Raw genomic sequence first — 11,787 nt, 5'->3', positions numbered from 1 at the left:
GTCATTTTTAAGATGGCGTATCCCCATACCCGTATTGTGTCCGTGTCCGTATCCGTTTTGATGCAACCTAGGTTACTAACCGGTCAAATGCTGTTTTTGGAAGATAACACCCAAAGCTTGTATTATTCCAGAATAAATCAAAGGTAGTACTATTTTTAGAAGAACGTGTAAAGGTTGGATTATTCTTTATAAATTTTCCTTAAAAAATTAGTAATAATCTATTAAACTTTAAATAAAGTCTAATAAGATTTAATAAGGTCTTATAAGGTCCTATAAGGTCTTACAAGGTCATATAAGTTCTTATGAGGTCTCATAAGTTCTTATAAATTCCTATAAGTTCAGATAAGTTCAAATAAGTTTAGATAAGATAACTTCAGATAAACTCAGGTCCCATAAGTTGAAGAGAACACACCCTTAATACACTAGTTAACCCTTGATTCCATAGTTGAACCAAAATCCTTATAAAATTTCATCATCCGAAGATGAATTAAACAAGGAACAAGCTCCTTTTAAATTGCCAAAAAGGTTATTTCCGCACAAGATACACAATAAATTTATCGAATACTAATTTTGCCTTTTTTTTTGTTATTTTTTTAAAAGTTTTGCGGAGTAATATGTTTTGATAAACTGAGTTTATACAAAGTATTACAATTTTTTTTTTATAAATAAACATTTTAAAGGTTTAAATGATTAATTTTATTCAAAATTAGTGATTTTGAAAAAATAAATTTTATAAATGAAATTTTTTATCATTCAAAAGTAAATAATTTTTACATGAGTAATTTTTAAGTATTTTGAGTCGGCTTTTATTCCGATGTACACCGATCGTAAATATGAGTAAGAATTTGGGTTAACTCGCCAGGAAAACTCCGTACATTCAAACCCACCTCATTCCTCATCCAAGAAAAGCTTCCACCAAAATCCTCAGCAATGGGGGCGCTCACTCTTAGACTACCTTCTCTTTCCTCCCTTTTCATCCCACCCTGCATCTCCTCCCGTTCACCGGCAATTCTCCGCCGCCACCACCGCCGTTTACAACCCACTATCAGGTTCTCCACTAGAAGCACTGCCGCTTCAACACCCACTTCCACCAATGACAACTCCAAGTCAAAATCTCAAGAAAAAGCCATTACCCCTCGTTCTCAAGACTTCAATGCTTGGTACCTTGACATTATTTCCAATGCTGAGCTCGCCGATTATGGTCCTGTTCGTGGTACTATGGTTATTCGCCCTTATGGTTATGCTATTTGGGAATCCATCCAGGTCCTTTCTCTCTCTTTCCCTTTTAACTGAGTTCCCGTTCCGTATCGCTGCCAATTTGTAGTTTTATATAATGAGCTTAAATTAGTCACATTTAGTCACTGTGCTGTGTTTTGGGTTGATGGTAATTTAGTTTGTTTTGCATTTTGAGATGTCACTTTGAAATTTTTGTTGTTTGATTAATTCTTATGTTTTGGTTTAATTGGGTATTTGCAGGAGTATTTGAATATTAAGTTCAAGGAAACTGGTCATAGCAATATGTACTTCCCACAGGTATCTGCTTGCTTCCCCGATTGTGTTGTGAAGTTTGCTTGATTTCGGGTTTTCAGTATTTGGTGATACATTGTTTTATGTAACATATAATATGCAATTCAGGTTTTTTGGTTGTATGATTGTTTTATACAGGGTGTGCTTGTTTAGAATGGTGATTTTTGGTTGCAATTTATTTGTGTCACAAGAATTTTAGTGGTTATTGAATCAAAACTTTGAATTGTTTGCATACATGCTCAAACTCTTTTTGGAATGTGCATGACTTGTCTCGCATCAATCTACTCTGAATTGCTGATAGCATATTAATGTCTTTGTGAAGAGTTGGTGAAATTGTTAATTTTGATGGCATTAGATTAATGAGTGAACGAATGTACTACGATACTACATACGCTATTTGTGGACTATGAGTTACTTTCTTCGTATTAGGATGTTTTTGCCAAACCCTTTGTTGGTACTTGTTAGTTCAGCTTGCTCTCTTGTTTTGGGAATCATATATTCTGCCACCCTCAGTTTGATGGAACTCAATTCTAGGATCTTTGCTGAGTCGATGACCCCCCCATAATGAACAAGATAGAAAATACTATCAGCAAATTTCTATCATGGAATTACTGTCTTCACCAATAAGAGGAGTTTGTTTTCATTGTCAAACTCGAGTTGATATTATTTCGAGGAGCTACCAAAGATGCATAATTTAGCTCATTTAGTTGCATGCTTGTCTTTACGTACCTTTTTCATTATATAAAGCATGAATTATGAAGAGTCTTGAGGAGGAGCTTTTTATTTTTTTAGCCCTAGAGGAAAATCTACATTCATTATAAGAATTATAATCTTTTAAAATTAATTTATGAATAACTATTTCATTAGAAAAACCATGGGTTATCACACTTACACAAGAAGGGCAAAGCTTGTTTTTTGAAGCATTTTGGTTTTGGACATTTCAAATCTTTAAGTTGCAACGTTCCTAATATGGGATATCTCAAGAAAGTGTACAGTTTCTATTTTAATTGTGGTAGGGTTAGGACATCTTGAACCATGAGTCAACAGTGACACTCTTCTTTCATCACATGATTTTTTATTAATAGTCCAAGATGTCGGATGCTTGTCATGCAACGATAAAACAAATAGGGTTGATTTATGTTGGGGCCTATATTCAAAATATGTAGTTTAGCCAGTGAAGAATTTTCAGTGGATGAATTCCTAGGAACTCTTGTAATATTTTTATTAAATTCTCATTTCTTTGGAGATAAATAGACATCAAGTTTAAGGCATGTCATATGAAGAATGTATGTGATGAAATCATGGTGTAAAAACTAGCCCGAGTTAACTCGTATCGCCCGAGTTAACAAGGTTTTGGAGGCTGGCGATACGAGATATCCCGAGTTGCAAAGGTGTTTTTAAAAACGGCGATATCTCGGCCGGTTCAACCGATTCGAACGAATTTTGTCCGCGTTAAACGTTATTAACCTCACATCTACTCGGTTTTTAGCCGAATTCCCCATGTTTTCGACAAAAAAAAAGGGAAAAAGGAAAGAAATGGAGAAACTCCACTGAAATATAGTAGAGAACTCCATTTTCAAATCTAAAACAAGAGAGAAAAGAGAAGGTAGACAAAGAAATTCATTTTAGGTCATGTGTACGGTTTAGGGGAGGGGACTAGGGTAGGTAGAGTGGGGCTGACATGGGACTTCTATTTCAAATTTCCAATTCCTACGCGACAACCGCGACACGGTCCGCAGCAAACGCATCATTTCCGCGACCGAGACTCCGCGACCGATCCCGCGACCGTGACTGATACCGCATTTTTTATCTATGGATGAAATAGGAAAGTAATGACTGAAACTTTTTTAGATCCTGAAGGGAATGTCTTTATGGTGAATTATGTCTTGGAGGGAATTCAGGGAAATATCCTTGTATAGACTCTAGAGAGAAAGTAGGGAAAAGAGAGATAGTCCGAGTTTCAGTTTCAGGGAAAAAATGTTTTATGTTACATCAGTATTCATAGTATCTGTTTAAAATTGGAAGCTGAAATTATTTTCGTACTGTGAAGTAATGGAATATGCTAGATCATAATGTAATTTCAGTGAGTTGTTGAAGCAATAAAGGATGAACTAGGCTGTTTTGGTTTTAGTTTAAAAAACCCTATCGGTATCCATTAAAAATTATCGATTTCATTTTCCTTTTACCTGGAGAAATGCTACTCTGGATAAGTTAGGTTTAACAAACATATTTACTTATTTGTTTTTCTTTAGAAGCAAATCACAGGAGTACCTCTTTTCTAGGATCTTGTTAAGAGTCAAGGAGGCTTGGTGGAGGGATAAGAATGAGTTTCCTCTTTCTCCCAGCAATCCGGTCTGTTTCCTTTTTTTTTTCAATGAAACTTCAGGGACTTCCTAGGAATTTTAACATAGTTATGGCAGATTTTTCGTTGATTAGGGGCCAGGGTAGAAAAAGAGATTTTCGTATGTACAGTATTCCCTTGGTGGGAAAGTGGTTACGTGGATTCCATTAGAAACTTAATTGGTCGAGCCACTGAGTTGTCACAAATGGAATTGTTAGGAACCACTCAATGGTAAGATGATATCAAGCCTCCTATTGTAGGCCTTGGATATTCTTAAGGCTTTTGTATGGACATTTTATTTAGCAAGGTTCAAAACTAATGATGAACTTCAGATTTGGTGAGCACATTAGTGCATATTATAATGTGTAAATTTTGTCATTTGTGTCTACAGAGCAAGGAGACATAACCTATTATTTTCCTTTACACTGTAAGCTGGAACAATTCTAGTGGAGAAAGCTGTGTGAAATTCTGGAGAATGAACGGGATTATTAGTCTTTATAGTAATCTGGCATTAGTAGTTTTTTGCGTAATGGAGGAATTACTGAATGCGTGAAGGAAGTTTGTTTGGAGGTCAGCGTGCTTGGTTCTTCTTTGGGTTTTGAGTGGTGAGCAGAATTTATCAGAGTAGGGTTATTGGCTAGGAGACTGTGGGATAGAATAGTGTACCTTGATTCCCATTGTTATTTTTTTTTTCTCCTGATAATGACATAAAGTGAGTATGGCTTTCTTTCATATTTTGTTAAAGTGCTCTTTGTCCTGTATTGGTACACGTAAACTACACTCTTATCATTCTTCAAAAAAAAGTTCTCTTTATGTTTTTGTGAACTATATGAACATTATCCCAATAGAAAAGAAATGCTGTCAACTTGAATGAAATATCAGGAATAATCTTAATAATTTGCGCTTTACTTGATTTTATATGTTGCTTGAGTTCGCAACTTTTCTCCTTTTTTCTCATTTTTTGTGGTTAGTAATTTGTCTGACATGATTGTTACCTAAAATCCTTTTGCAGTTGATACCATATTCATTCATAGAGAAAGAAGCTAGTCATGTTGAAGGTTTTAGTCCAGAATTAGCTGTTGTAACTATTGGAGGAGGAAAGGAACTCGAAGAAAAACTTGTGGTACTATTATGAATGATGATTTATTTATCTATGCTTTTTGCGTTGATTTAACAAAGCCTTTTGTGTTACTTTTATGGCACCAAAGTTGGTAAACTGAGACTTGGCTTTGATTGTTGTACTTGTTGAGGTTCTGGCAGGTTCGTCCTACTAGTGAAACTATAGTAAACCATATGTTCACTCAATGGATCCATAGTCATCGTGATCTTCCGCTAATGATTAACCAGGTAATATTACAATAAGATAGGAACTTCATATCTGCCTTTCTTATCCCTTCTGTATCTGAAAGTTTCCTTTTTAGTGGGCAAATGTCACAAGATGGGAGATGCGCACAAAACCATTTGTGAGGACTCTCGAATTTCTCTGGCAAGAGGGTCATACTGCCCATGCCACTCCAGAAGAGGCAGAGAAAGAGGTTTGTGAATTTCTTGCTTTCTTTTTTCATTTTAAGTTGTTAGATATGATTAATGGCAGTGCCTGTAAGACATGATCACTCTTAACTAATGAATGTGTTCTTATTGTTACAGGCCTTGCAGATGATTGATGTCTACATAAAGTTTGCTTATGAGCAAGCTGCAATTCCTGTAATTGCAGGTCGAAAATCAAAGGTAGAGACATTTGCTGGTGCTGATAGGACCTATACAATTGAGGCTATGATGGGTGATAGAAAAGCTCTACAAGCTGGGACTAGCCACAACCTTGGACAGAATTTCTCACGTGCGTTTAACACACAGGTTCAGCCTAGTGGCAGTTTCTTATCTCAATTGTTTTCTTATGTTTAGTCTGAGAAAATGGCGTTATTGGTTGAATGACTTGAGTGAATGATTTGCACATCATATGCAGTTTACTGATGAACATGGCCAAAGGCAACATGTGTGGCAGACGTCATGGGCTATCAGCACACGTTTTGTTGGTGGTATAATAATGACTCATGGTGATGATGCTGGTTTAATGCTTCCACCAAGGGTTGCTCCCATACAGGTTACTTGTAGGCTCTTGCATTCTCTTACTACCCCTTACAAGATGAATGCCTGACATCTTGAAAGGAATTTAACTGCTCCTTTTAAAGAGGTCTTATGCAGCAAGAGTAACATAAATTTCTTGTAACAAATGGGAAAATATAAGATGGAACAGTTAGAAAGGGAAGCAGCAGTTTACTGAATCAACCAAATTGCTCATGCTAATTTTAAAAGGTTGAGTTTTTGTACAGGATACCAAGTAGGACGGATCCACAATTTCTATTTCTAATACACTACAAATATAATTTTGTATTAATTTCAGGAAAATTACTCAAATAACACGAAGGTTTCACCAAAACAATTAATTCGTGTTGTACTTTATTTGAAAGTAACTTGAACTTTAAACAATTAAACCAAAAAAACTCTGCATGTCAATCGAAAAAGCTGAACAAAAAGCGAAATTTAAATGGGAACAAAAAACTGAAAGTGATATCCTGTCAGATGAAATATGATCCTCAAGTAAGACCTAAAATTTTAGGCAATATTTATGAAGTGTACAGTTCTAGTCCATATTATTGTTACATGCGGAGTAGTTCAATTTATTTAGGATATTGCTCCTTTATGTTTTTGTACTCCCGTAGTAAAGTGCTGATTTATTGCTATTTTACCTCTATCTCCTATTATCTTCTTTTTGCTACTTCTCTCTTCCAACCATGACTCTTTTTTCAGGTTGTAATTGTACCAATTTGGAAAAAGGAAGAAGAGAAATCAGGAGTTCTTGATGCTGCCATTGCTGCATATGAAGTTTTGAAAAGTGCAGGGATCAAAGTTAAAGTTGACGACTCAGAGCAGAGAACCCCTGGATGGAAATTCAACTTTTGGGAAATGAAGGTGAGAGGGTTCACTCTTGATCATTGTAACAAGGTTAAATTCCAGAATGTCAGCACTTTTTCAATATGACTTTATCACACAATTAATATATCTTGTATCGTTGCGTTCTACTTCATTGATTTGCATGGTCAACTGGCACTAGAGATTTGACTATTTGAGCATCATGTCATATTGTGGTTGCTGTAGTTAGACCCGTGCTGCTACAAATCTGTTTACTTTAACTTGTGTGATGAATTAGTGTGTAATAGTTTCCTGTTGGTATAAGATCGTTTTGTTCTTTTTGTTTAATACTATATTATTAAGTTATTAACCATGAATTTTAAATTATTAGGTTTTGTATAAGTTAATTTTTTGTTGACGGCTATACAATCTTTTTCTACATAAGCAGTGCTTTCCTACTAGATTAACAACTATGAGTGAGTTGTCAAACAATCCACGATACCGGAATTAAAAAATTAACAACCTACGAAATTTACTAGTGATAGATAAATGTCCCTTACTCCCTTCTTTCAATGAGCAAATTGACCTCTGGTTAAAGGCAGATGTTGAGCATGACTAATAGAATTTTGAACCTTTGTTGGGTTACCACCATAAAAGCTATATGAAGGTGCTTTTTATGGACCATAAAACTCCATGGATGCAGTTATGTCTTGGTTTTGTTTCTGTGTCTGTGACATGCTAATAATTTGTCAGGTGGTAGTATCTGAGATTGTGCATATAAATGATTTGCTGGTTGTGCCTGTGAACTGCCATACATATATTTTTCCTTTTCATTTATTTCAGTTTCTGGATTCATCTCTGAGCATCTAAGTTTACATCCTCTTTTCGGGCCCTTACTAAAAGAAAGCTTGTTTATCAGGGAGTTCCTATAAGAATGGAAATTGGTCCACGTGATGTCTTGAATAAGAGTGTGGTCATATCAAGAAGAGATATTCCTGGTAAACAAGGGAAAGTATTTGGAGTATCCATGGAACCAGATGTTCTGGTGTCTTATGTAAAGGACAAGTTGGAAGAGATACAAGCATCATTATTGAGTATGGCAGTATCATTCCGTGATAGGTATATCCCGTTCTGTGATTGTGATTCTTGAGCTTGTTGTGTATGCAACTTCTTATCTTAGAACTCGATAATACTGATTACCTTTTGTTAGGGTCAATTTGTTGTGAATTGTGTATCCTAGGTGAACAGAGCATGTATCTTAGCTGCGTTGTATAGTTGTATGTAGTCTTGAATGCTGCTAGTGTGACTACCAATGTGACATTGTCCAGTAGATATTTTTAATCATAATACTGAACTTTCTGATAGGAAGATTCTGTTGAGTGAGAAAAGTATGAAGAATGGGTGATCCAACAACAAACAACAATGTAATACGAAATTTACCATGGGTACAATTCTCTATTTAGTGAAAGGGGAAGACTGTTTCAAAAGACCCATGAAAAAACATCTAGATGTCAAAGAGGAGACCAAGGACCTGAAAATTTTCGAAGTAGGGTTTTTAACCAAAATGCTATGATTGTTATCCTTTTCTTATATTCCTAAACCCCGACTTCCTATGGTAATTCTTCCCCTTTCCCTCTAAGTGAAGCCTTCTACGCCTATGGCTAGGTAAAAGGATACTGTCTTTGTTTCTTTATATCCATGAGAATTCTGTAATGATTTTGATTTAGATAGGAGGTTCTGGTGCTGTAAATATGGATTCATTTGCTTACTTGTGATGTAGTGTCACCAGTCAACTGTGCTTCTCCTGTCTAGGCAAGTTGTTCGGACACAAAACTTCTGGCTGAAGCAAAAGCCTTTTCTTGGACAGTTCTTATCAGAATCAAAATATTTTAACGGAAGTGGGAACCTTTACGGATATCTCATCATATGTGGCTATGTAGTGCCTAGACTATTGTATTGCATACTTAGCCCAGGTCTTGTGACATTTTGAAGGATGCTGTTTGATTTATCCTTAGGTGGTGGTGAGCCCCTTTCAAAAGATGAAAAGAAAATTATTCTGTTATAGAATTTGAAATAAGATTAGTAAGTAGTAACACAGCATACAATTGGTTTTCTAGGACAAACTAGCCTCATAACAAGCCCCCCATAAAATATCTAAAAATTTGTGGAAATATGATTACATTATAAACACACATTGTTGAAGTGTTTCAGTAATTAGAAAAGAATATACTAACTCTGTCCCAAACTCGTAGTGCTTGTATATGTTTTTTGATGCCCAAAATACTGTCTGTTTTCCTTAGTTTCCCATCTTTTAATGCATTGAGTACTTGCACCAAACAATGTACACAGTTTTTAACAAGGGTGGATCAACAAAGTTAAAAGTAAATGGTAAGATTAATTGGTTTTTCCTTAAATATTTGGGTTTCCTAGAAGGGACTATGGGAATTCAATGGAGTATATGTAATCTGTAGAAACTCCCAATACAGAAGGAGGGCACACTTCTGTCACTCAGAATTTTGTTAATATGTTTAGTTTCAGGGGGGATTGTTGACTCACCTAGCTTATAAAGGGTAACTTGAAGCATCAATAATATCTAAGAGGCATTCTGATTAGGTATGATTTATAACTAGTTGGGATTCCTTTCTTCAACTCGGCTGACCCTCATCCACCTAATAACTCTTGCCAATAGGCCCCTATACTGCAATATGGTCTAGTTATCCAAATGTACTCCATAATTAATAAAATTATCAAGTTTGTCCCTCTGCCTTTCTCCTCCTCCTTGCCTTTCATGCCAGCACATTTTCGTCGTAGACCCATGGGAAGTCACTGATATTTGCCAACCCATTGTTGTTGTCTCTCTTCTTTGACCTCATCAAACCTTTTCTGATATGACAGACCAGCTGGAATTCACTGATGACTGAAACATGGGGTCTTTGGATCAATGACCCCACATTGCTTTGTGCAGAAACTGCTACAACAGTGGTTTTTGGGCTAAAATTTTCACAATCCACATTTCTTGAAAAAAAAAGTCCAGTTTCCCTAAAACCCTGCCATTTTTTCTGTGTGGAACACTAACATTTCCAAAAGTCCATGTGTTAAGGGCACGGCATAGGGAGAGGAGTGACCTGGAAAATGGGGATGAGGGATTGAGGGGTGATCTGGGTTGCATTCCCTGGTATGTGTGCTTAGCACCGTTAAGGAGATTCTGTATTAATGATGATCTTTTTGTGTTAGAGTAAAAGCTCATCTTTCTCTGGAAACAGTTGATGGTTAAATTGAACATTTTGTCATTAGAGTTATTTGGTGGATTCAAATAGCCATTTCACTTGATTGCAATACAATAAAATGTACGCATACTTGTCCTATATGGTATGGTATGGTATTAGCCGCGCCTGGAATTTTACTGAAATCAGGGATACTGACGTGAAGTTAATATTTGGCAGTAACATTGTTGATGTGACATCATATAATGAGCTTAAAGCGGCAATATCTGATGGAAAGTGGGCAAGAGGTCCATGGTCCGGCAGGTCTTCTTCTTCCCCTTCTATCTCCTCCTTTCTTTTTATCTTTTCCTTAATGAAACAAATGTGTAGAGCAAGATAGACAACTTGTTCTTCCCTTTTGTTTTCTTTGGTAATGTAAATATTTTGAATAATATAATTGTAGTATGTATGGTTAAAGTTGGTTTTCTCATTGATGGTGTACAGTGATAAGGATGAGTTGAAAGTAAAAGAAGAAACTGGGGCAACCATTAGATGTTTCCCTTTTGAACAATCTCCGGGGACAAAAACTTGCTTGATGACAGGAAATCCTGCTGAGGAAGTTGCGATCTTTGCAAAATCTTACTAACCTGATTCCTGAGGCGAACATGTTACTGCAAAAGGAGTTTCGCTCTTGCGCCATCTCAATTTTGGCTGCGGAGTTTTTCATACGATTTTTTTTTTCCCAAGATCCATACGTTTTAGTAAAGCTAATGTTCGGGGCTATAGACACGATTAGTTCTTTTGTATCAGTTGGTTGCTCATAGTTATATGTTACTGACTGTACATTAATATTCATGTAATGTGCTAAGTGAAGAATTTAGTAGGTGGGAAATCTGTAGTATGCAGTAATATATTCTTTTTGAGGGGAAAGTACGCAAGTGTCGTTCTTTGGTTTCAACTGTAAACTTTTTGGCTATTCTTGCTTTAAAATGGATATGGAATTGAAAGAAGTTCTGTGTGCCTATGTAAATCTCCACCTTCTGTGACAATTTGTAAAAATTTCTCCCGTACAACTAATAATTGAATAAAAAACTAGTGTGTGGCCTGGTCATATAATTATGGGGTTATACACAAGATTAGCGGCATATTAACAACCTTTCCAAGCTGAAACTCCACGTTCTATTATTCCAAGTGCATGTAATATGTTTTATAATTATTGAACCACTTACTCGTTATTATTACCCTGAGTATTTTTTTTTCAGGCTTAATCTAGAAAAGTAATAACTGTATATTTATAAATTAAATAATCATTCCCTTTTTTTTTGCATTCACTTCTATTCAATTTGTTATTTATTGTAAAAAGAACATAAATGTTTATATAGAATATATATATAACATAAGTTCCTTCCTTAAAGAAAAAATATAACATAAGTTGTAGTTGGTTAAGATGGTTGGATGTAAAACTTTTAACAAAGAGGTCTGTATAAGAACATATATACGTTCTTAAGAACGCCTTTTAATATATTAGTATAGATTATGCAAAAATAAATAAATAAACACTTCCTCCCCCTTTTTTTTTCCTCTTACACCATTTGCATTTTTACATTATCCACACTCTCTTTTATCAATTTTTTTTTTTTTGTTGTGATTTATACATATTGAATTATATAATAATGTGAGATTTTGTTAGATTCTTCTATCAAGGATTTACATTGGCGAAAAATATCAAATGGCGCAAGTAAAAAAATAGAAGAAGTATCAAACATATATTTCAAACCTTCAAAAGCACAAAGAATATTTTGTATT

At 35.4% G+C, this 11,787-nt stretch overlaps 1 protein-coding gene across 1 annotated transcript; it reads left to right on the top strand.

The window, feature by feature from the left end:
* Window positions 1-861: 861 nt before the first annotated feature.
* On the top strand, window positions 862-11,005 carry LOC110799075 (proline--tRNA ligase, chloroplastic/mitochondrial). The gene is made up of 11 exons (XM_022004276.2): window positions 862-1,263; window positions 1,477-1,533; window positions 4,881-4,991; window positions 5,129-5,215; window positions 5,290-5,403; window positions 5,516-5,722; window positions 5,832-5,969; window positions 6,677-6,838; window positions 7,698-7,897; window positions 10,222-10,305; window positions 10,486-11,005. Exons 1-11 carry the CDS (start codon window positions 931-933, stop codon window positions 10,625-10,627), a joined length of 1,635 nt encoding a protein of 544 aa, XP_021859968.2. The 5' UTR covers window positions 862-930; the 3' UTR covers window positions 10,628-11,005.
* The last annotated feature ends 782 nt before the right edge of the window (window positions 11,006-11,787 follow it).

This window comes from Spinacia oleracea, chromosome 1 (genome assembly GCF_020520425.1).
Source record: "Spinacia oleracea cultivar Varoflay chromosome 1, BTI_SOV_V1, whole genome shotgun sequence".
Lineage (NCBI taxonomy): Eukaryota > Viridiplantae > Streptophyta > Magnoliopsida > Caryophyllales > Amaranthaceae > Spinacia > Spinacia oleracea.
Note: the sequence above shows the minus strand (reverse complement) of the source record. Positions and strands in the feature narration are given on the sequence as shown.